Source organism: Zootoca vivipara, chromosome 16 (genome assembly GCF_965207765.1).
Source record: "Zootoca vivipara chromosome 16, rZooViv2.hap1.1, whole genome shotgun sequence".
NCBI classification, from domain to species: Eukaryota; Metazoa; Chordata; class Lepidosauria; order Squamata; family Lacertidae; genus Zootoca; species Zootoca vivipara.
In genome coordinates this window covers 23,180,816-23,206,828 of record NC_142599.1, presented here as the reverse complement: position 1 = coordinate 23,206,828, position 26,013 = coordinate 23,180,816, and the positions used below count along the sequence as shown (strand labels likewise).

Below are 26,013 nucleotides of genomic sequence, written 5' to 3'. Positions count from 1 at the left end.
ATCTCCCCCTGCCCTACCTGGAGATGCTGAGGATTAAACCTGGAGCTTTCTGGCTGCAAAGCAGGTGCACTGCATCCAGAGAAAAAGGCAAGACAAAGGTGGCATGATAACAAGCTTATAAGGTTGCACATGGCATGGAGAGAGTGGACAGAGAAATTCCCCCCCCTCTCTGATAACACTAGAACTTGTGTGGACATCCAAGGAATCTGAATGTTGGCAGACTCGGGGTGGATAAAAGAAAGCACTTCACCATGCAACCCACAGTTCAACTATGGAACTCACTCCCACTGGAGGCAGTGATGGCTTTAAAAGAGGATTGAACTAATTCAAGGAGGATGGTGCTATAGATGGAGGATGGAGGATGGAGAAGGAGGATGGAGCCATGATGGCTCGGCTCTACCTCCACCATTGGAGGCAACAGTGCTTTTCAACACCAGTTGCTGGAAACCACAGGAGGGGAGAGGGCTCTTCTGCTTGAATCCTGCTTGCTGGTTTCCTACAGGCAACTGGTTAGCCACTGTGAGAGCAGGATGCTGGACTAGATGGGCCATTGGCCTGATCCAGCAGGCTCTTCTTATGTTCTCTAATCACTGAGCTGCAACCTTCTCCAGATATTGTTGAATTTCCTGCTCTCAACTTCCTCTTTTTTTTTTGTTTAAAAAAGCTTTATTTTCATATTAAAATTACAAAAAAGGAAATGAAACATTACAAAACATTATAACGCAAAACATAACATAGTGTAACATAATTAAACATAATTAAACATAAAGAAAACATAATCACCAATCAATACATGAAAAAAGAAACAAAAACAAAAAAAACAAAAGGAAGAAGAGGACAAGAGGGAAAGAAAACCAGAGGAGGAAGAAAACAAGAAAGGAGGAGAACGAGAAAGAAGAGAAATTGCACAAAACTGGAAGGGAGATAAAATCCCATCTATACAAGATTGGCATATGAAATTGGCCGAATATATGACATTAGCAAAATTAACCGCGATAATTAGGAGGATACCCAGACAAAAAATTAAGGAAGAGTGGAAATATGTGGATGATTATTTTTACAGACAAGGTATAAATTCGAAGTTGGTGATATGTTTAGAATGAAATGCACAAGCTGGTAAAATAATTGGAAATTGTAGAGAAATCAGATGTGGTTTAGATTTTAATTGACAAGGGAAAGTCTAGTAGAATCTATTTATGAGATGGAACTGATCTTAAATGTTTGGAAGTTGGTATTTTTATTTTTAACTTTATTTCTTTTCTTTTTTCTTATATATTTCTCCTCTTTTACATATTTTTGCATATTTTTTTACATTTTTCATACTTTCAGATTTATTTTTTCTCTTCCTATTTTCCCCTCCCTCCCTCCCCCCTTTTCCTTGTGATCTCCTACCTTGGGTGCCTCCTCCCCTTTTCTCTTCTTTCTCCTACTCTCAACTTCCCAGTGCTGATATGTGGCTCTATTTGGGCATTCTATGGTTTAGAAATAACCATGCCTCTGTATTACTTTTTGAGGGGGTAATAATCTGTGCCAGTGAATAAATGTGGACCTATCATGCTGTTTCAACTCCCTCCCTCCCTCTAGCTAGAGGACAGATTTGAACTAAGCAAGGTTTTCTAATCAAAAGGTTCATCTCTGAAGGCAAGGTCCCTGCTTTCTTTCCCCAATACCTTTTCGCTGTCTTCCTCCTCCTAATATTCCAAAGGCTGCTAATAACGTAGATATATGTTAGGAGCCTTCGAAGGGAAAGGAAGGAGTCAAATCTGCTTACCATGTTACTAGACCTCGCCGAGCCAATTATAAGCACAATTCCCCCTCCCCCAAAAAAAGATGCCAAGGCAAAGGAGTTGACTAGTTTCCCATGGCGTGCAGGGAGCAGATAAGCTAAGGTGACCCTCACCTCTTCTGTGAGTGAGTCATGGGAGCATCTTTGCGCCCTCCCCTCCAGAATGGGAGAGTCTCCTTCCGCTAAGGACGCAGTGTGTTTCTAAATGGCTTGCCCCTGTGAAATGATAACTCTGGCCATGGTTTGGGAGAGGTTTGTCTCCCTCGCGTCAGCTTGGGAAACGCTAACCCGACTTTATCTTGTGTACCAGGCTGCCGTCAAAAACATCCTGCTGTTTAAATAATGTCCATCATGCCTGTGTTGTTTAGTAGCGAGGAGAGCTAGGCAAGCGTGTGTGCCGATAGAGAAGATGGGGGAGAGTAAAAGTCCTATTCCCAGACTCATTTTCCCTGCAAAGGCACCTCCACGGAAAGTCAGAAGGCACGTGACAGCAGATGTCTTTCCTACGCTCCTCGGCTAGGAGAGACTTTTCTCCTTCCTGCCATTAGAAGTACTTCCATTGAACTTTAATCCAGTTCATGCTTGTTTTTGCTGATAGTTCCTGGAGTGGGGAGGGAGTGGGTAGGAATGTTGTTGTTCTGCACAGGCTTCTTTTAGGGCAGGGATAGCCAACCTGGCGCCCTCCTGATGCTGTTGGACTGTGGTTCTCATTGTCTCTACCCGTTGACCTTGCTGGCTGGGGGTGTAGGAGTTGGAATCCAGCAACATCTGCAGGGTGCCATGTTGGGCATCCTTGCTCCAGGCTATTGCGGGTGTAGGATTCTGACTTCCAACTTGTTTGCTGGCTGGTTTGCTTTGCATCAAGGAGAGAGCTGTCCGTGGTCCTGACCACCACCAGCTTATCATGGATGCTTGCTGTGCTTGGCCAGTACACTGCTGTGGGCTCTAGCTTGAAATCTGACAAGAGGTGGGGTTAGCTGTGTTTAGTCACACCTTGTCTTCTTTTCTTTTACTGGAATCCCCAAAGTCCACGAAAGTTTGCTTAAGCCACAGTACAAGGGTGCAGAGATTCACACCTCCCTCCAACTCTAGGATCAAGAAGAAACTTTATAAATGTGAATGTATTTTTAAAAGGGATAGGTGTACATGCGTTTGGAACAGAGGTGGGCAACACAGCCCTCCCCAGATGTTGCTGGACTATAACGCCCATCACCCTTGACCTTCCTGGATGGGGCCGGAGGCCAACAGCATAAGGACTACATCCTATGCTGGCTTATCCCTGAGTGAGAATCTCTGGATTTATAGTCACTGTGGTGTAGATTTGTATTTGCAAATCACATCCTGAGGTAGCTTTGTATGGGGCTATGCTTTATACACCAACACTCTGAACTTTGCGCAGTAGCTAATTGGCAGCCAGTTGGCCTCTGTTTGTTTCCAGAAGTCCACCTTTGACTTTTGCAAGCCTTCCCTTGCGTGAATCAGACTCCGCTACCATATGCCAGAGACAGCAAAGAGGTCTGACTTCCTGCTCTCTTGAGAAGTGCCATGTTGGGCTCCCTTTCCACCCAATTGGAAAATGCCGGAGGGCCGTCAGTCCGGCCCCCTGCCCTTGTTCCTTCGTAGGTTGTAATGGACTTGTTAGCTTTCTTCATATATATTTTTTCTGCCACCTCCAGCTCATGCAGATAAACAGAGGAGCCTTTCCTGCAAAGCAATTTGGGATTGGGCTTGCTTGGCTGAGCAATCTTCACACTCGCCACAAATTCCCCCAGCCTTCGAAATGGCCCATTTCCCATGGAAGGTGGGGGGATGTTGACAGTGGTGGAGGACTGCTATAAACATCTCTAAAATGAGATGCTTTTTCCATGCATACTTAAAAGCCATTCATATTACCCCAAGCCCTCTGAGAGCAGGAACGCTGTTAGAAAAGTAATGTTGCTTGCTTTCAAAGCTTAACTTTGCTCAGGCCAGTGGTTCATGATGCAGTGGACTGGGCTGGAGTTGGAGAGCTCAGGCCCAGAACTTTGGCTGGAGGCGAAGGCGAGTAAATGACCAAGTTAGGCTAACTTGCTATCCCATGCCCACAGGGCCGTCTTTAGCAAAGATCCACCCAGTGCCCCCAAATTTAGTTTAGCCGCCCCCAAATTAACTTTTAGTGAGCTTTTTTGGGAGGGGCGAACTCAAAGTTGTTGAGCTTTTGTTTCCTGACTCATCGGGAATATTTGACTCTATAGAGTAACAGAGTGACGGAGAAGGGGGGTGGGGACTTTCGCTCCATTGCTTTTCACTGCCGCCAATTGAGAGGGACTGGTATACAGTAGGTATACATTTGTTGCCCCCCCAGAATTTGGTGCCTGGGTGCCCCGCACCCCCTGCACCCCAGGTAAAGACGGCCCTGCATGCCCATCACCCCTGGCACTCGGCTCAACACCTGGCTTCACCAGGAGTTGTCCAGAGGAGCCCAAGGATCAGGTTGGCATGGGAGCATAGCAGGACGATGTGGTACCTCTACTGCTGGAGGCAGTATATTCCCCTGAATATCAGTTACTGGAATCGCAAGTGGCGAGACTTGCATTTGGGTCCTGCTTGTGGGGTGGTCACTGTTAGAAGAGGATACTGGACCAGATGGGCCTTTGGCTTGATCCAGCAGTCAGAATTTTGTTGCTGTTGCTGTTGTTAACAGGATTAGATATATTCATGAAGGCTATCCATGGCTACTATGTGAGGGCTGCCATACTGGGACGCGGGTGGCGCTGTGGCCTAAACCACTGAGTCTCTTGGGCTTGCCGATCAGAAGGTTGGCGGTTCGAATCCCTGCAACGGGGTGAGCTCCTGTTGCTCTGTCCTAGCTCCTGCCTACCTTGCAGTTCGAAAGCACGCCAGTGCAAGTAGATAAACAGGTACCGCTGTGGCGGGAAGGTAAATGGTGTTTCCGTGTGTTCTAGTTTCCATCATGGTGCTCCATTGCGCCAGAAGCGGTTTAGTCCTGCTGGCCACATGACTCAGAAAGTTGTCTGTGGACAAACACCAGCTCCCTTGGCCTGAAAGCGAGATGAGCGCCACAACCACAGCATTTGGCTGGACTTAACCGTCCAGTGGTCCATTACTTTTACCTTTTTTATGTCCAGATTTCCCCAGACATTACTCTTACTGGGATCTCTAAGGCGGAATTGATGTCCTGGGGGAAGTTCTGAACTTTGGGGTTTGTTTTTAAAAAGCTCAAGAACTTCCGGGGTGTCCTGGTTCCCCCCCCCTTTTTGAAAGATGGCAACCCTATGCCCCTGAATACCAGTTGCGCAGAATCACAAGTGGGGAGAGTGTTGTTGTGCTCAGGTCCTCCTTGTGGGCTTCCTTTAGGCATCTCATTGGCCACTGTGATAAGAAGAGGAAGCTGGACTCTTCTTAGGTTTTTATGGGAGCAGGAGGGGAAATAGAAATACCACATTCAATGAAGCAGGGGGCAAAAAAGCTTCTCTGGCATATTAGCACTCCTTGCGGGTAGAGGATCACCCGTATACAAAGGAGCGCATCTGCCCAGGTGCTTCTAATTGGCAGATTAAACGGTGCCGGGAACCTTGTGTGCGGTGCTTGTCTAAGCCACGGCACAGTTCGTGCAGGTTGCCGGAGCTGGCTTTGCGGTTAACAGATGCAAATTTCCATTTATAAAGCGGAGCGTGCCTGGGTAAACGACCTGATTTATGAAGGGCCTACTTCAAGAGCAAATCAGGCAGCACATCTCACAAAAAGGAAGCCTGTGTTTCTTTTCTTTTCTTTCTTTCTTTTTTTACTTGCTACGCTTCTTAAACATGAGTCTCGATGGAGCTCCGGGTCAATAGGAACCTCGGGAAAAACATCGTATTCCCACCCCCACTCCCCCCACCCCCTGGATGGGCAAAGCAGAGGCGTTGCTATAATCTTTGCCTCCTTTGAGGTCTTTTCTTTGCCTCTTACAGCTAAAGAAACTGTAAGAAAATAACCCGGCGAGGATTTGAAAAGATCTCGCAGGTGGCTTCTGCTCAATAGCAACAGGTGCTGTGCCTTAGCAGAAAAAGAAGAGGCAGCGGCGTTATGTATGAGAGGCTCCCCCTTCTCCTCCAGCAAGGAGTTTTCCATACCTCCCAAAGTTTCTCAACAGGTTACTCATCCACTGATGGAAAGTACTTGCGAGAGTGACTCAGCAATATCCTCGCCCCGCTTTGCCTCTAGATCCAACAAAACTTTAGTTTTTATTGTTTTAGTAATGGTATTGATTATCCAACAGTCGTTGGTGAGACGAGTAAGGCAGAAGGAGGTTCAACTGCAGGTGGCGCGAGAGGCAACGATGGGCAAGCCAAGTAATGGCACATCTGAATGTTGGGTTTCTACTCGGATGGGATGAGCGGGCCTTCAACGTAAAACAAAGAAGAAAGAAAAAGGTGCCTGCTCTGCCAAGAGAAAAGAATGAACCCAGGGATGGTGCAAGATAGCCTGCCCTCCTAGCCAGAGCTAGGTGGTTAACCAATGATGGTTGGTGCCCAAGGGAACTGGTAGGGCAGAAGTTAGCGGAGTGAGCCTTTACAGTAGGTGGAGGTAGAGACAGGTGATTCCAGGTTTGTCCCCATCCTCTTCCCTGCTGAGATCCACCAGAGTGACCCTGAGACTAAGGAGCTGGGGGCTGGCATCCCCGGATTGGATCATAGAATTGTAGAGTTGGAAAGGACCACGATGGTCATCTAGTCTAACCCCCTGCAATGCAGGAATCTTTTGGATGTGGGCCAAATCCAGAGTGTAGCCCCTAAGACAGTTGGATGGTGCCTTGTGCACCTCCTTCCAGCAACTCTTGCAGCCAAGCTAGTGCCAAACGTATTGCTCTGCTTTCTCAGCGAGGCTGAGAGGGGGGGGTCTTGTCATCTAGGCTGCCCAGGACCCACATATACATTGCCCAGGTTTGTGTCCTGGAGAGGTCACTTGAGTGCTGCTAATACAGTGGAGGTGCACTCCATTGTCTCTTGAGATGGATGGATGCTGACAAGTGCCACAAGACTCCCCTCCCCTTTTCCTGGAAACTTCAGCACTCCTCTGGAAACTTCAGAGAACGGTGCCTCTTGTTTCATAAGGAAAACACAGGTGGAGGGTTTCCCTCCTCCTCCCTGTTTGCATTGGTGCCATTTTTTATTACAGACCATCTGCTCAATGATCTGAACCTCCTCACGGAAGGCCAGGGCGGACGAGCTAATTCCATTCCTTGACTCATTAATTTCCGCCGCGCCTTCCTTTGGAGTTGATGTGCGTGCCCTTCCGAAGCCTTGTTGTGGACCTGATTTGCAGATGCTCTCAGAGGAGCGAGCTGGGACAGCCTCACAGTTGGGTTCGCAGTTGCCCCATTGCCCGAGAGATGGGCCGAGACGATGAGGAATGCAGAGAAGGCCTTGAAGGGCGGGGCAGGAAAGTTCTTGTTTGCCAAGTGGACCTTGTGCTAGAGTGTGGTGTGGAAATATGAGCAGGAAAAATGTCCCTGGAGAAAACTCTGCCCCATCTCGTTCACATCTTGCATTCCCCTATGCGCCCAGTGGATTGGGTCCTGTTTTGCTTGTCAGAAAGGAAACCAGAGATGATCCCAAACTGGGTATTGGGTGCATTCACACTGCCGTTTATCGCGGTTTCCTGACATTTCCCTAACTGCTAATTTCTGCATTATATCCAGTGGTTTTTTTTCCCTGGGGGTACTCAAGGGAATGCAGTACACACATCTCCCCCCCCCCTTAGAAAAAAAGCACTGGTTATTTATCAGCTTTCACGTGATGCAAAAGCCGCTTCCAGAAATATAGAGAGATATAGCGCAAGTTTAGGGCTCGTTTCTGAGTTCCAGGGGAAAATCTGTTCCCTGGGGAGAAGTTATTAGATAACAGGCAATCCTCATTTTGTGCGGGGGTTACATTCCGGACCTCTGTACATGTTGATGGGGCCTGCATAAAACGTTCTTCCCTGTTCCGTCCTTTTAGTGACCTTTTAGGGTCACTTTTGGGTTTGGTGCCATGCTTGTGTGCATGGTCACTTGTCAGTTGGATACATGTAAATCGGTCGTTGCCTGTGCTCTGAAAATTGTAGCTCTGCGTGGCAAATGGAACCTCCAAACAACTCTCAGTAACCTTAACAAACTACACTTCCCAAGATTCTATGAAGGAACCCATGGCTGTTGAAAGTGGCAAGAGACTGCTTAAATTCAGACGGGACTTGAGTCGGGCCAGTGGTTCATCTAGCTCATTATTGTCTACACCAGGCAAAGGCAACATTGGCTCTCCAGATGTTTTGGAACTACAACTCCCATGAACCTTGACCACTGGCCCTGTTAGCTAGGGATCATGGGAGTTGTAGTTCCAAAACATCTGGAGAGCCAAGGTTGCCTATGCCTGGTCTACACTGACTGGCAGCAACTTTCTGGGGTTTCAGGCAGGGCTTCTTCCTGTCTCTAACTGGAGGTGTCAGGGGTTGCATACCCTCCAACATTTCTCTGTTGAAAATAGGGATGTTCTTTGATGATAATTTTATTTTTTATACCTTGCCCATCTGATTTTATATCTTGCCCACTCTGGGCAGCTTCCAACATATATATATATATATATATATAAAATAATAAAACATTAAAGAGCTTCCCTAGACAGGGCTGCCTTGGCTTCAGGTGTCTTCTAAAGGTTGTATACTTGCTAATCTCATGGGCTCAGGGGCTGTATAACTCCATACCATCCAACATTTTTCCAATGAAAATAGGGACATCCTAAGGAAAAGTGGGACGTTTCTGGGGTCAAACCAGAAACTGGGACAGCTTCTGTAAATCCAGGACTGTCCCTGGAAAATAGGGACACTTGGAAGGTCTGTAGTAGTGACCATGCTAAGCTAGATGGCCCAGTGGCCTGACTTGGTATAATGAAGGGCTGTTGCTCAGTGGTGGACTACTGGGATTGATCCCGGGACTTCTGCATGCGAGGCAGATGTTCTGCCACTGAGCCTCAGCCTTCTCCCCCCTGCACACCGTCCTCCTACGGGCTTCTGAAGAGCGGCGGGTCCTGCCTCCAGTGTCGCAAGGAGGGGGAGGCAGGAGCAGAAGCTGTGAGAAGTCTGCAGGGGCGGGAGAAGAAGAACAATTAAAAGCTGCGGCGCTCCTGTCATTAGCGAGAGAACCAGTTGAAATTAACACCTGCGATCCACTCGGAGCCGCTTTTATTTTTTGGGGGGAGGGCTGGCTTATTATCTGAGCTCAGGTATTGCCTTTGCCCTCTCTCGCTTCGCCTGCAATGTGTGTAGGTGGCCAGGATCGCCTGGAGTGGGGAGGCAGCCTCTCTGGTGGGGAGAAAGTTGCAGCAGAATCCGCCCACAGGCTCCATTACATGATTCAAATGTCAATACAGGCTTTAATTGGTTTCAGTGTCCCCTCCTTTCCCACCCCTCACTCTCCCGACAGCTGCATTTGGTAATTAAGACTCCACAAATAGATTTCTCAGCAACAGGTACGGAGAAAGCGGGAAGTTTGGCGGTTCGTGTCTGGCGTACGGAGGGCGCTTTCCTTCCTTCAGCAACAAGTCTCGTTCCAGGCCACGTTCATACCGTACCTTCAAAGCACTGTGATACCACTTTAAACAGTCATGGCTCTCTAAGGATTCTGGGAGCTGTAGTTCTTTTAGGGTGCTAAGACTTGTTAGGAGATTCCTAGTTCCCCTTCCAGAACTACAGTTCCCTGGGATGAAGAACACTCTGGGAACTGAGGGGAATTCCTTCTGGAGTCCAGTTTTTTGCACTTTTCCTTTTCCTTTCCAACAAAGAATGAAGGAGACGTATCGCAAGATCACGCCCAATACCCATCTGGTTCAGTGTCCTTTTCTCACAGTGGCCAACCAGATGCCCCAATGAGGAGCCTGCAAGTGGGAGTGGAGTGTGACATCTCACTCCACTTATGATTCCCAGCGACAGGCATTCAGAGGCATGCTGTCTCCGACAGAGGAAGTAGAAGACAGCCACTGTGGCTAGCAGTCATTGATAGGCTTGCCATCCACGAGGAACTAAAAACTGCATAAAGCTAGGGTCCAGACATCCCAAACTGGATTCATGTCCTCCTTCATGTCCTGGCTTGAGAGCAGTACATGTGAAAAGGATCTAGGAGTCTTGGTAGACCACAAACTTGACATGATTCAACAGTGTGATGCAGCAGCTAAAAAAGCCAATGCAATTCTGGGCTGCATCAATAGGAGTATAGCATCTAGATCAAGAGAAGTAATAGTACCACTGTATTCTGCTCTGGTCAGACCTCACCTGGAGTACTGTGTCCAGTTCTGGGCACCACAGTTCAAGAAGGATACTGACAAGGTGGAACGTGTTGAGGGAGTTGGGTATGTTTAGCCAACAGGAGACGACATGTCCAGAAGAGGGCAACCAAAATGGTCAAAAGCCTGGAAACGATGCCTTATGAGGAACGGCTTAGGGAGGTGGGTATGTTTAGCCTGGAGAAGAGAAGGTTAAGGGGTGATATGATAGCCATGTTCAAATATATAAAAGGATGTCTTTTGGAGGAGGGTGAAAGGTTGTTTTCTGCTGCTCCAGAGAAGCGGACACGGAGCAATGGATTCAAGCTACAAGAAAGAAGATTCCACCTAAACATTAGGAAGAACTTCCTGACAGTAAGAGCTGTTCGGCAGTGGAATTTGCTACCAAGGAGTGTGGCGGAGTCTCCTTCTTTGGAGGTCTTTAAGCAGAGGCTTGACAGCCATATGTCAAGAATGCTTTGATGGTGTTTCCTGCTCGGCAGGGGGTTGGACTGGATGGTCCCTTGTGGTCTCTTCCAACTCTATGATTCTCCCTGCATCCTGCGGTGTACAAGTCCCAAACCATTTTGATTACCTGGATGAGAAATTGCAATCCTTCTATCCATTTAAGCGCTTTTGCGTTTCCTCTATGTCCCGATCTTACAGCAATTTCCGTGGCTTTGGTTTCCCATTCCCGCCGTTAATTCCGATTTTCCCATCTTTCTTTCCAGCTTGTGCAAAGGACGGACACTCTACTCGGTGGTGAGAGATGCCAAGATCGTCCTGGATGTCAACAAAACAAGGCAGATTGCTCAAGAGATCGTCAAGGTATGAGCCATGGGGAATTAAAAACTCAGGGGACACAAATTCACACACTCTTGAGACGGGTGCCTGGTGCCCGGGATGCACTCCTGGGGTGGGTGCTTTGACAGATGTGATGCAAATGGTACAATGAGATGGGTTCAGAGGGAAAGCAGACATCTTCCCCACCCAGCCAACTTCTACACCAGGCACCCCCAAACTTCGGCCCTCCAGATGCTTTGGACTACAATTCCCTTCTTCCCCAACCACTGGTCTTATTAGCTAGGGATCATGGAAGTTGTAGGCCAAAACATCTAGAGGGCTGCAGTTTGGGGATGCCTGTTCTACCCACACATTCATAGAAGGAAGCGAAGTAGCCATGTCATACAGACATCTGGTGCCACGTGGGCTGGGGGTTGGGGTGAAGCCCTGTCTTGATCTGTGACCGGGTGAATCCTGAAACAGGCTGAAGGAGCCCGGGAGTAGTCGGTGTGAGTTGCTTCTTGACATTTCTGAGATGAAAGGAGCAGTAGTGGAATGTCAGATTCAGGGTCCCTTCATGATAGTCACAGCCATGCCTCATCCTCACAAGCCACACCCCTCCTAAGATTACAGAATCACAGATCTGCTGAGTTAGAAGGGCCATCAACGCAGGAATCTCAGCTAAAGCATCTCTGACAGGTGGCCATCAAACCTCTGCTTAAAAACCTCCGAGGAAGGAGAGGCCACCATGTTCCGAGCTCTTACTGTCAGAAAGCTCTTCCTAAGATTATACAAATGTCTATGGTTATATACAATAATCTTACAATTAAAAGGTAAAGGGACCCCTGACCATTAGGTCCAGTCGTGACCGACTCTGGGGTTGCGGCGCTCATCTCGCGTTATTGGCTGAGGGAGCCGGCGTACAGCTTCCAGGTCATGTGGCCAACATGACAAAGCCACTTCTGGCAAACCAGAGCAGCGCACAGAAACGCTTACAATTAAATAATACAATTAAATAAACAAATAATACAATTAATAATACAATTAAATCTTACAATTAAATAATAATAATAACAGTAATGATGGATGGATGCATTGCAGTGATCAATGCATGTGTTGCCTTCCAGTTGATCTACTATTTTCTGTGCATGTGCAAATGATTTGGAGTGCTCCAGTGTCTTCCCTTGGAGTGGCTTCAGTTGTGTTTTCCACGGCGTTCCATTGGACGCAACAGAACTTGCCCACCATTCCCTTGAAACAAAAGGGGTGGATGGAGATGTCAAACTTGGTTCTCTCTGTTTCACAATTTCCCCGTCTAAAATCCAGCTCTTCACATTTCTGCAGCACCTTGCAATGTTTTAAAATCCTCATGAAAACCCATCTGCAGCTTGGTCTGCGGTTCTGAGTAACGTACACAAGCCTGCAACCGATTTCCCCATATCCAATACATTTCTGTATGTTATTTTCACAAACATCTTGATTTCCACACGGGCCTTCCCCTAGCATATGCATTTTTGTGAACATCTCGGTTGGAAGGACTGCACTGCGAAATCCGGATGTGCGCCACTTCCGCGGAATGGCTGTGTTTTGGTTCTCGTATTGTTGCGGAAAGCGGGGATTGGTTAAATGCAGAGTTAAATGCAAACTAAACCAGGTTTTTCCCCCACCCCTAGCTCACAGACTCCATGTTGGGGGGCCCTGTGTGTAGTCCAAAATCCTGCATGGAGTTTGGGACGCTTCCCCCCCCCCCAAGACCACACTTGGGAATGCTGGGCTTCCATTCATCCTCCTCCACATCCTTCCGTGTCACTTTGAAAGGTGGATTATCATACCAGGGCTATTTCTATCTTATTAAACTCAATCCCAAAGCCATTTTCGTTTCATTGGCTTTCATTAATTTCCCTTCCCCCCCCCTCCCACAATCCACTGCCTAATGAGCAGATACGAGTTCCTATCTACGCCAACGCGGCCCATGTTACTTAATACAGCTTGACCAGAATCTCTCTCTCTCTCTCTCTCTCTCTCTCTCTCTCTCTCTCTCTCTCTCTCTCTCTCTCTCTCTCTCTCTCTCTCTCCAGTCAAACCTTCCCAGGCAATGTATATGCCAGGGCTCCAAGCCTTCTTTAAAACTTTTTGCTACATGGGGTGTGTGTACCTTTTCTGGCAGTTAATGCTTGTTAAATGATAAAATACTGTTGCCCAGTGTTATTTTTCTAGAAAAAAGATGTGCCGGAACTCACCAGGAATGCCTCCCTTGTTCTCTTATAATGGCAATGGTGCCCACCTGAGAGGTGCTGGAACTGAGTTCCGGTGAGTTCTGGCTGGAAACCCCCCCCCCCCGCTATTTCCCAGCCACAAGAGAGAGCATGCCAGATCCTTCCTTGCTCTGGGTTGTGTCCAATGTTAGTCAGTTGCAGTTAACTGCAATGGCTAACTTGGGTTCATTTATTTCACTGAGTCTACTTGGATCAGAACTTGGCTGGATGCAGCCCTCTGCTTGTTGAAGTATCTGATTTAAGTTGATTTAAGTTGAATTTAATTTTGATTTAACCTGTATCTGATTTATTTGACTTATTATTTATTATTTGTCGTTAGTATTGTTTTGTTTGTTTGTTTATTTTCATGTATGTTTTTAAAGAATGAAATAAAGTTTATTTTAATTTAAAAAAAGAAAAGAAGTATCTCACTCCGAGAGCTGATTTTGCCACTGAGCCAGAATAGGGGGCAGAGTGCATGCTTTGCCGTAATAAAGTCCCAGCCTCAGTCCTGATATCTCCGCATTAAAGGAGCGGTGGGGAGCCTGTGGACATGTTAGTCTTGTTGGACTACAACTCCCATCAGCCCCTGCAAGCATGGCCAATGCTCAGGGATGATGGGAATTGTAGTCCAACAACTTTGGTAGGGCGTCAGGCACCCCACCACTGGGTTAAAAGTACTCAATTAGCAGTCTGAGTGGGGGGGGATCTCTTTCACCCATGTGGTTGCCCTGTGCCCACACCTAGTATCTGAACCCCCCCCCCCCGATCCCATTTCCCCACTGCTTTCTAGACTTATTCCTGGTCCCAGATTGCCAGGTAGGGAGGGATGTAGGTGTAAATATGGACCCTCTCATCATCTGTCATGAACAGTAGTCCCTGATGGTTCTTGGACCTGTTAGGGTGGAAGGCATGGAGCCCAGCAGTAGGTGGCGCCAGAGCCAATTTGTTCTGGTTTTGCCTTCATCCTCCTCCCTGCTATGTTCTACTGCAACTACGGAGGAGGACGCTAACAACCAGGGCCACTCCCTGGGCTAGCAGTAAGGCAGGTAGGGACATGTGGACTGCCTTCTAGTGGACAGACATAATGGACCAGCTTCTGCCCCCAAATGCTTTTGCCCATTAGCACTAATAGGCAATTGTGGGTTGCGAACCTTACATCTGCCTTGTCCCAGTGCATAGTTCTAGCCACTCCAGTATTTTCAACAGGAAGACCCACAGCTACTGCTCCCTGTCTTGACTTTAAAAAGGTCATTGCAAACTTTCTGGGGACAGGGCAAAGGTGTGGAACCACCGTGACATAAGGACAGGTTGGCATTTTAAAAAACCTGTGAGCCAGTAGGGGGTGCTAGCTACCCATCTAGCGCAGAGAAACCTAGAGACAATTCAAGGCTGCCTACAGGAGGGAGCCTCTTGTTTCAAAGAAAATGTAGATGGAGGTCAAGCTGGGATAGGGAGTTCCAAGGAAGAGAAGCTTTAGCTTTCTAGGGCTCCATTCACATGGCACTTTATTCCATTTCCCCGACATTTCCATAAATGTCGATTTTCGCATAGCATTTGAACCTTCATGCAATGTAAATGCCACTTCCCGAAAACAAGTGAAACATTGTACATACCCAGGGCTCGTTTCTTTGTTATTTGATTCCAGAAAAGAAAAATCAATTTGCAGTCCCCTTTAACCAGAAAATTGTGGGAATAAAGTGACAAGATCTGGGCATAGCTGTCAAGTTTTCCCTTTTGTCGCGAGGAAGCCTATTCAGCATAAGGGAATTTCCCTTAAAAAAGGGGAGAACTTGACAGCTATGGATCTGGGATGGCAGACCAGCATACAATTCTTTCTTGCCTTTTCCATGGGGGAATCACAGGGGAACAGAAGCAGGCATGTTCAGAAAGGGTGGGGGAGTAGCAGCATGGTCCAACAGTGTTTGTTGTTGTGCCAAATGCTTGCAATTCAGCAGCATACCAGTGTAATGGTCAAAAAAGCCACTGTTTCATACTGCAACAGGTACTGTGGTAAGAAAGCAACACCAGAATATGAGATAGAAGCATTAGCATTATAATCAGGAAAACTAACACAATATTCCTCATGCAACATAGGCCTTAAGGCACACGTCAGGTGTGGAAGGAGCTATGGTCCCCAGCCGGAGACCCAAGCATGTTTTTAAAATATGCAAATTCTCAAACAGCAAAAATTTTAAAAGCAAAAAATCTTTATGAAAACCTACCTAATCCACACTTTTTTTATTATTTATACCCCGTCCACCTGGCTGGGTTTCCCCCACCACTCTGGGCGGCTTCCAGCAAATACCAAAATACATTAAAATATCACAGATTAAAAACTTCCCTAAACAGGGCTGCCTCTAGGTGTTTTCTAAATGTCAGGTAGTTGTTTATCTCCTTGACCTCCGATGGGAGGGCGTTCCACAGGGCAGGCGCCACTACCGAAAAGGCCCTCTGCCTGGTTCCCTATAGCTTTGCTTCTCGCAGTGAGAGAACCGCCAGACGGCCCTTGGCGCTGGATCTCAGTGTCCGGGCTAAACGATGGGGGTGGAGACGCTCCTTCATGTATACAGGACCGAGACCGTTTAGGGCTTTAAAGGTCAGTACCAACACTTTGAATTGTGCTCAGAAATGTACTGGGAGCCAATGTAGGTCTCTTAGGACCAGTGTTATGTGGTCTCGGCGACCACTCCCAGTCACCAGTCTAGCTGCCGCATTCTGGATTAATTAACTTTCAGAAACAAGTAGAATCATAGAATCATAGAGTTGGAAGAGACCACAAGGGCCATCCAGTCCAACCCCCTGCCAAGCAGGAAACACCATCAAAGCATTCCTGACATATGGCTGTCAAGCCTCCGCTTAAAGACCTCCAAAGAAGGAGACTCCACCACACTCCTTGGCAGCAAATTCCACTGTCGAACAGCTCTTACTGCTGAACAGCTCTTAAGTGAACAGAGATACGGCTATCCTTCGAAATTCACACGTCCCTGGGTTCCACAATGGAGTTCTCAAACCAAAAATGGTGTACATAATGGCATTAAGTCATAGAATTGTAGGACTGTCATCTAGTTTGACCCCCTGCAGTGCAGGGATCCCATCTGAAGAATCCCTGGCATACAGCCATCCAACCTCTGTTGGAGAGCTGTTGGAGAGTCTGCCATCTTCTGAGGTAGTCCATTCCACAGTCAAACAGCTCTTACCCTTGGAAAGTTTTCCTAATGTTTGGTGGGAATCTCATTTCTTGTCATTTGATTCCATTGGTTCTGGTGCTACCCTCTGGAGCAGCAGAAAACAAGCTTGCTCCATCTTCCGCGTGATAGCTGCTCAGATATTTGAAGGCGGCTATTGTATCACCTCTGCCTTCTCGTCTCCTGTTGGCTAAACATACCCAACTCCCTCAACACGTTCCACCTTGTCAATATCCTTCTTAAATTATGGTGCCCAGAACTGCAAACAGTACCCCAGGTGGGGTCTGACCAAGGTATACAGTAGTGGAAAGCATGCAAATGTCAATGAAAAGCAACATGCACAAATACCTTAGGGGGGAAATCTGCTTGCCCAAAGGTGTATATTGTGAGGAATGATGCAAAGGTTGATGAATTTCCATAAGGACTGATGTGGAAATATAGGGAGCTAAAAGTTGGGCAAATGATTGTGCTGGAAAAATGAAATTGGACTAGAAACTGGTTGGGCAGGAAAAACACTGAGACAAACTGAACCTGACAGATTTGTGCATCCTTTGCACTAAGGAAGCCTAGATGTTCCTACAGCAGGGAGATAGATACCTGCCACCAATTACTCTTCTTCATGTTGATGCAAGGCACCTTGTAGCTTTTTTTGATGGAAAAGCTGAGCGAGTGATACAAATCCCGTAGGTCAAACCAAAAACATAAATAACATCGGCGTCCAGGCAGAGAGATTCCTTCTCCAGCGAAGGCTGGCTGACTGCGGCGGTTTTAATGAGCACGGAGACCAGCGCTTTGTAGAGACAGCAAGGTGAACGACAGCTTGCCCTGCCTCCTACACCGTTCTCGCTTCTAGACCATTAGCGCCAGGCCTGTAAGCAAGTTGTGGGAGGGTGTCAGGGAATATCGGGGTGGGTGGGTTGGTGAGCAGTGAAATCTGTTTGCATCTGGGCAGTGGATGCCTTTTCTTTTCTTGAACGATGAGGTCTCAGCTCATCAAACTCAAAGAAATCCCTACGGTTACAATTCGCTTTGCCTTGATCTCCCTCAGCAAGGCGAGCACTTTTGCAGTAAGCTGCTAGCGTTTTATCCTTGTTCTTCTTTAACCAGTTGATGGATCAGAGGGCCGAGAGGTACTGCAAGTGTTCAGTGATCTCATAGTTCAAAGCTGCACAGGTGGGCTTCAAAGGGTGTGCGTGGGGGGGAGGGATTCTTGAGGAATTGAACCTTTTACGGATGTCAAATACACACCAAACCAACATGAAATTCCTGGACCGATGCATGGTTTGGAGGAGGGCAGACCGTCAGATTTTTGTTTTGTTTTGTGCTACCCCGAACGTCACAGTGCTTGGCTTACATATATGCATTTCTTTCTATATACATAGAAATGCAAGATGTCGTCACGCTCTGCAGTTCACCTGGCTGCTCATTGGCGGCCATGGCAATTGCAGCAGGAGGTACAGCAGACAGGAAAGAGGGGTAGGGTGGCGAGGCGATTCACACAACAGTTTAGCAAGCCATTCTATGAAGCGGCTTTTTAAAGGGAGTGAAGAGGAAGGAGCTTACGAGTGAGCTGTGAGGGGAGGGGTGGGGTGAGCTGTGATGGGACAGCCAAAGGCAGGCATCCCCAAACTGCGGCCCTCCAGATGTTTTGGCCTACAGCTCCCATGATCCCTAGCTAACAGGACCAGTGGTCTAGGAAGATGGGAATTGTAGTCCAAAACATCTGGAGGGCCGAAGTTTGGGGATGCCTGGCCAAGGGCATAGTGAGGTGTAAAAAGACGGGGCTGGTCAAGGGTGATGGAACGATGCTTGGCGACAGCCCCTAGTATTTAAAGAAGTTTTAAATGTGTGTTTTAGGAGAAAATACCTTTGCAAATACATATTTAAAAGCGAGTTTTAGTGCAGTCTAGCATAAGAAGAGCCTGCTGGATCAGCCAATGGCCCTTCTAATCCAGCATCCTGTTCTCACATTGGCCAGCTAGAAGCCTGTGGGAAACTCTCAAACGTGACCCAAGCACAAGAGTCCTCTCCCCTCCTGTGGTTTCCAGGAACTGGTATTTAGAAGCATTGCTGCCTCCAACTGCGGAGGCATAGCCATCATGCCGAATAGTCTATGCTTTCAAGTGCTTCAAGTGTGGTGGGTGAGTAGGCATACCCCCTTAGAGAAGGCAAGAGGGGGTGTGTGTCTTCTTCTCAAAGAAATCCAAAAGGTCAAGAAGTATAATAGTTGGCATGTCCTTGTCGCTGTATTATGGAGAAACACGAAGGAGTGCAGAATCCAGTCAAACCATGAAGGTTGCATTTGGTGGGAATCTGACTCAGGGCAGTCTTTAGCAGATGCGGCACCGGGGTGCAAATATCCGCCCAGCGCCCCCAAATTACCACGGATAGTGTGTGTGTGTGTGTGTGTGTGTGTGTGTGTGTGTGTGAAGCTGTGCACTGCCAGCCATGTTGCCCCCCCCCCTTGCAACTCTCCCCCATGCCGCTGTAGGAGAGCAATCTCTGCAGAGGCTTGGGAAGAAAGCTGCACGCCCGCCAGCCATATAGTTGGCAGGGCGGAGCTTCCATCCTAAGCTTCTGCGGGAATCACTCTCCTCCCGCGGAGGCTTGGGAGGCAAGCCATATGGTTGACGGGGCGCAGCTGGCGGGCATGCAGGGAAAGTGGAGGCCGCCGGCAAAGCCGTGCAGCTCCCCCACTCGCTGGGGTGCTCCTGAGAGGCGGCGCCCTGGCGCAACGCACCACTAAGCCCTATGGGAAAGACAGCTCTGATCTGACTTACTCCTCCATTCAACCACTGTTGATGAATACATCCCAAAGGGGTCACTATGTTAGGCCCCATCTGCACTATGCATTTAAAGCACTATTGTACCCCTTTAAACAGTAATGGTTCCCCCCCCCAAGAATCATGGGAAGTGTAGTTTGTTATGGGTGACGAGCATTTCAAGGGGGGGGGGCGCTATTCTCCCTCCCAGAGCTACAATTTGAAGGGTGGTTTACCACCAGTCCCTCTTCCCAGAAACTCTGTAAACCAGGCATCCCCAAACTTCGGCCCTCCAGATGTTTTGGACTACAATTCCCATCTTCCCTGACCATTGGTCCTGCTAGCTAGGGATCATGGGAGTTGTAGGCCAAAACATCTGGAGGGCCGAAGTTTGGGGATGCCTGTTCTAGATGTTGCTGAACGACAACACCCATCAACCCTGACCATTAGGAATCCTGTGAAATCCTCTTTCAGTACTGATTCGGCAGGCACCTTCCTATTAACCATTCAGTGTTTGCTGGAACACTTTCTTTCCCATTGGTCCTGCTAGCTAGGGATCATGGGAGTTGTAGACCAAAACATCTGGAGGGCCGCAGTTTGGGGGTGCCTGCTGTAAACTGTAGCACTGCGAGGGAAATAGAGGCACCTAACAACTCTCAGCACCTTTAACAGTTCCCAGGATTCCTTGGGGGATGCCATGACTGTTTAAAGTGGTACGATCCTGCTAAATGTGTATATTGCAGATGGGCCCTTAGTTTGTTCCAGCAAAAGCAAACGGAGCGGATATATAGGACCTGCATTTTGATCATGTCACAAAATAAGACCCTTCTGGGCCAAAGGATACAGAGAAATAGAATATATGACAGGATATGTGCTACCAGGAAATCCATTAATTTTCCTACTGGAGTATGTAAAAGAAGATGTTCTGTTAGAAGACATGGAGATGGTAAAACACTTTCTGACAGCATCCCGGAAGGCAATTATGCCTTAAGTGCACTGATAAAGCCTGGGCCAGATTATGAAAATAGGGACAGTGTCCAAATGATAAAATTAAGTAAGAGGGTGAGGGAATGGAGAGATATTGATGACCAAGGTACTGAAAAATGGGCCTCATTTGCTATGTGTGGGTGTCATAAAACTCAGGGAAAATGCTGAACCGCACATTTTATTGGGTGCATTGTAAAACATGAGGTTTCCGTTGCCATAAAAAGATGAGAGGTGCTTGTAAGGGTGTTCACAAATTGCCTTGTAAAAGGATATCCTGCTTTTTCTTGTGTTTGTTACACTAGTGGTTGCTTATTTTTACTATATTATTTGCTACCTTTCAGTAAAACAGCAACAGCCACAGATAGCTCTCCCCTTATGCAAAAGAGCAAGTTAGTGTAAAGGAGGATGGATGGAGACAAAACCAGAATGAGTTGGCTCTGCCTGTCATTAGCTCTGGCGCCACCTACTGTTGGGCTCTGTGCCTTCTGCCCTATGAGTCCCAGAGAGCGCCTGCCACCACTGGGTTGCCTTATTTTCCATGAAGCTGTGTAACAAAGGCCACTTTCACACCATACGTTTAAAGCACTACAATTGCCATTTTTAACTGACATAGCTTCCCCCAAAGAATTCTGGGAGCTGATAGTCTGCAACAGGTGCTGAGAATTGCTAGGAGGCATCTAGTCCCATTACAGAGCAGCACAGTTCCCTGGGAAGAGGGATTGCTTGTGAAACCACTCTGGGAATTGTAGTTCTGGGAGGGGAATCAGGAGTCTCCTAATAGCTCTCAGCCTCCTTAACAAACCACAGTTCCCAGCATCCTTTGGGAGAGGAAGCCATTACCGTTCAAGGTAGTATCACAAAACTTTACATGTATGGTGTGAATGTGGCCAGAAGTCAATAAAGAGGAAAAATAAAATACAGTCAACTCAAGCTGGTGTAAGAGAGAGGTTCAGATTGCTCTCAACAGAACTCTGATTTGTAGAGGGTTTTCCACTCCTCCTCCTCTGGCAGTCACTCAATTCATTTCAACTCTGCCCTGTCTTTTCCCACGACACCCTTTCAATGCCTTTTCTCTCGGCTTCTTTTGCAGGGAATGGGCTATCTCCACGCCAAAGGCATCCTTCACAAGGACCTCAAGTCTAAAAATGTTTTCTATGACAATGGGAAGGTAGTGATCACAGACTTCGGCCTCTTCAGCATCTCAGGGGTTCTGCAAGCAGGCAGGTAGGTGACCAGCTCTGTGGACCCATCGCTCTGCCTCTAAAATGTTCTCCTTTATTGGTAATGAACTGTTCGTTTTCAGGACAGAACTAGGCAGGGCACAGGAATTGTGAGAACACGCAACAACAACTAATAAGCAGCATCAGACAATGAGATGGCAGAGCCAAAAGGTGGGAGGGCTTCTTGGCACAGGATGCATCCCTCTGGGCTTCTCTGGCCCTAAGGAATCTCCCACGCCACACCTATCTGCAGGTGACATCTTTCACCGTTCCAGGTTCACACTCTCCTTGAGCTTGTTTGTCTGCCTGGGATTGTGCTTTTCACCTCTGTTAGTGCTTCTGCCTGAACAGAGGATGGAGAGGGGCATGTGAGCCCTTGCAGGAATTAGCCAAGTGTACAAAGTCGAAATTTGCATTCAGTGCTCTGCCCACTTTTGCTTCTAGCCCTGCCCACTGCTGGCAAGCGGCCCCCAGGAGATTGAAGGCCCTCAGGCAGAATATGCCTCCACTCTCCTGTTCAAAATGCTCACCCCTCCCCAGAAACTTCTGCAATCTGTTCTGAGATTTCCAGGTGAAACTTCGCCTGCTGGAAACTCCTGATTTAGATGCAACTTATTGCGCTCTCAGCTATTGTAAAGTTTTTCCTGGCCATTAATTTTTGCTCTATTGCAAACCCGCCTGTGAAATAAATTGCATATTTTAATCTGTCTGTAATTATGGGGTGTCAGACGTGCCGGATTAGAGGAGGAGATAATGGGTTGCCCATGTCTTTCCCTCCTTCTACAGCGATGTATCCGTTGTCAGATTGAAGTGGTAAACTGTACTGTGGGTGGGTTTAACTTACGTATTCCCATCAAGATGCTTGTCTATTTATACTCCCCCCTTTTTTTGCATCATGTTCTCGCGGATTAGATGGGCCATTGGCCTCATCCAGCAGGCTCTTCTTATATATAAATATAAATGTACTAGTGTCATTCAGCCTGTTAAGTAAACTGGCGCTAGCTGGGCGGGAACGGAGGGGAAGCCCTGGGACACGAAGATCAACCCCGGCAAACAGCGCCTGCCGATCGTCGGCTCTGTCCCCCGATGCGGTACGGCTCGGGGAAGCAGGCAGGGAGACGGCAACAGCCCGCAGCTTCCCGGGCTGTTGCCGTTTCCCTGCCTGCTTCCCCAAGCCAAAGTGCGCGGGGGACGGAGCCGAATTGCGGCGCGGTGGGGGCTTTTCACCGTTTGCTTTCCCCAAGCCAAGGGGGAGGCAAATGGTGAAAACCCCCCGCCGCACCACAATTTGGCTCGGGGACTGGCTTGGCGGCGACGGGAAGAAGGGGAGGAATTCCTCCCCTTCTTCCCGCCGCTGCCAAGCCAAAGCCGGCTTCCCTCGGCGCCCGCTGCCACTTCGGCTTCCTCGGTGAAGGCAAGCAGGCGAGCTGTCTGCCTGCTTGCCTTCGCCGAAGAAGCGCTGTCCCATTCCGGCGGTGCGCGGCAAGGTGGCGGCGGGGGGGGGGAGCGCTCACACAGGGCTATCTCGCAGCCTCCTCATCCTCACGCTGCTGCTTAGAAGTGAGTGTGCCTGCATGGAGACAGAGCGCACCCGCTCGCACAGAGAGTGGCGGTTGGCGGCCGCAGATAGCTAAACCATAGGCAGAGGGGTTGGTGGGGGAGAGCGCATGCGTGCGTCCGCGTCCAATCCCTGTGTCCGTGGGGCACATGCGCAGTAGCGCGGACACAGGGACACAGGGACTGGACGCAGAGACACTTGCACTTTATTATATGGGATAATACAGTGGTACCTTGGTTCTCAAACGCCTTGGTTCTCAAACAACTTGGAACCCAAACGCTGCAAACCCAGAAGTAAGTGTTCCGGTTCACGAACTTTTTTCAGAAGCCGAACATGCTCCGTCTTGAGTGCCACACTTCCGTTTTAGGTGTTACGCTGAGATCTGTCTGTTTCTGCTATTTATTTTGTGTTTTTGTTTTTGCGGCTCTTTTGCTTTTGTGACTGTGTGGAACCCAATTCAGCTACTGATTGATTTATTGTGTGACTGCAGTACATTGTTTATTGCTTTCATTTTATGGATCAATGGTCTCATTAGATAGTAAAATTCGTGTTAAATTGCTGTTTTAAGGGTTGTTTTTAAAAGTCTAGAACAGATTAATCCATTTTGCATTACTTTCTGTGGGAAAGTGTGCATTGGTTTTGGAACGGACTTCTGGAAGAGATTAAGTTTGAGAACCATGGTACCACTGTACAGAAAATGAGAAACCGAAAGAAGCCACAGTTGACTGATCAGCCTCTCCCGACTCCCCCTGCTCTGCACCAACCTAACCCCCCACCCCAGCTTAGCCTGGATTATGACTCAGTGAAGGCGGTTCACAAACAGAGGCAAACAGATCTGAAAACATCTGTCCCAGGGACAGCTCACCCTACCCCGGTGTGATTCATGCCTAGTGGAGGCTAATGTAGCAGGCAGTCTCGGGTTAGCTGTGGGCTCTCTCTGTTGCTGGAGCCCTTTCTTGGAGTCCTGCTAACGCACCACTCACAACCACATCTTCCCATTTATTTGTTGTTACTCTGTGGAGGAAATTACAGGGTTCCTCTCCCTGAAGAGTAAGAAGCGCTAATTAGTTGCAATACACGAGATCCTTCTCCCGAGTGGCTGGAAGGAGAGCTCGAGAACCTTGGAAGATAAGGAGGCATCTTCTAGGCTTGGTGAAGGCTCCCAGCATCGCCGGGCAGCTGCCTGTGTCCTAAGGCCATCCTGAGGGCCACATTTCCTTCTGTGCAGGCTTCTGGAAGCCACGTGCCGGTGGTGGGCGGGGCCAGGAGCAAAAGCAGGCGGGCAAACGTGAGGTTTTTCACACACTCTAACCTCCATCCAGGCATTGCCAGAGTTCAAGAAGCCTTTGGATTGCCCTGTAAGCCAACAATCAGAACTCATTTGAGGTGCCGGAATTCTTAGCTGGATGAATCCATAACAGGCACAGGAGCCAACTCCCAGGGGCCGAGGTCCATTTGCCCCTCCGATAGAATATTAGAGGAGGCCATGCCCCCCCATGTTAATGGGCATTGCCATTCAAATTGTGTGTTTGCGCCACGCCATGTGATTGATTATGTGGGGAGGGGCTTACCTGCCCCCCACCCAATATTTTATTCAGGTTGGCACCCCTGATAACAGGCATTTTTGTGGTTTTTCTGCTTTGCTGAGAAACGCCATTTCTCCACGTTGTCGGCATAAGACAGGTGTCAGGATTCAAACTCGCAGCAGATCCCAAACTGGCGGCCTGAGTGGTATGAGGAGGGACTCCAGCTCTTGGGCAAAGAGCAGAACTCCAAAGGAGGCCAACCACTACTGCCAAGGAGCCAGAGAAGGTCAACTCCTGACCCCTACAGAACTTTTGACCCTTTTGGTGTTATTGGACTCCGGCTCCCATCAGCCCCAGCTAGCATGGCCAATGTTCAAGGAGTTGAAGTCCAGCAACATCTAGAGAGCTGCAGGTTAGGTAGGGCGGAAGGCAAGGAACCCAACAGTAGGCGGAGTCAGAGCTAATGACAGGCAGAGCCAACCCGTTTTGTTCCCATCCTCACTACTGAGTTCTACAAGAGTGTAAAACCTGAGACTGAGGAGGAGATAAAACCTGACAGCTCCAAGGTGGAGGAAGCTGGGGGTGTTTGGGCTGCAGCAGGATCTGTAGTCAGGGAATGGGAATATGAAGATCAGTGGTGGCTGCTGCTGTCCACTGGGACAGGGAGGGTGTAAGGCAGGAGGCCAGCAGTAGGTGGAGCCAGAGACAACAGCAGGTGGAGTCAATTCCAGTTTTGTCCCTTGCTTCCTCACTGGTGAGATCTATACTGTAAACATGACACTAAGACTACGGAGGAGGAGGAAGCTAACAGACATTGGCACCCGCTGGGCTGGTTATAAGAAGATAGGCAAAGGGGGGGGGGCTTGCTGAGGGTATACTGCAGTTGGTGGGGCACTGCCCCATCTGCCCTAATGAACCAATTACCTCTGCATGGGAGGTCCACCTAGCAACAAGGTAATGAAACCACAATCTGATACTGAGCACGGAGTATAATATAGCTGCAACAGTGAGAGGGGGAATGTTGTCGCCCTCTTACCTTACACTTTCCGGCACCATCATTTTCCTTTGTGTCCCGCCGCCCGCCCAAGTTCTTAAAATGTATCCCGTCTCTTTTTAAATTAATTCCTAAGCCTCGAAGGTCTTGAACAAATCCAATTACAGAAGCACATTCTCATTGGTTCTTTCAGCTTTTTAAACCAGAAAGCGAGCAGGGTGACCCCAAATATATATATTTTCTTCTGTGCTTCGTTGCACCAGTCCGGAACATTGTGTATTAGAGAAGAAGGCAGCTTACTGTTTCTTAAAGGTTTTATTTGGCTTTAAAGCAACGCTTACAAGATTAGCGTTATCTTTTTCTGAGACCTACAGATGCATTCTTCATAATCCTAGGGAAAGTTACTTATCTAGTCATTCATTTGCAGTATTTTTCAGTATTTTTTAATACTGAATTTAATGCTAATTTAATACTAATTTAGTACTAGTTTCGGTATTTTTCAGTAGTGATATTTTTATTTAGTTACTTTAATGATATTGATTTTTAATAAACAAATACATTTAAATACTTAATTTAAATCAGGCTTCCTCAAACTCGGCCCTCCAGATGTTTTGAGACTCCAATTCCCATCATCCCTGATCACTGGTCCTGCTAGCTAGGGATCCATGGAAGTTGTAGGCC

The 26,013-nt window shown here is 48.0% G+C and overlaps 1 protein-coding gene across 1 annotated transcript in view; it reads left to right on the top strand.

The window, feature by feature from the left end:
* The window catches only part of KSR2 (kinase suppressor of ras 2), a 184,574-nt gene that overhangs the window by 151,400 nt on the left and 7,161 nt on the right, over nucleotides 1-26,013 (top strand). Inside the window, exons 15-16 of the mRNA XM_088660098.1 lie at nucleotides 10,791-10,887; nucleotides 21,125-21,258. Of these exons, the coding sequence (XP_088516224.1) occupies nucleotides 10,791-10,887; nucleotides 21,125-21,258 (231 nt within the window). The remainder of the gene's footprint in view (nucleotides 1-10,790; nucleotides 10,888-21,124; nucleotides 21,259-26,013) is intronic.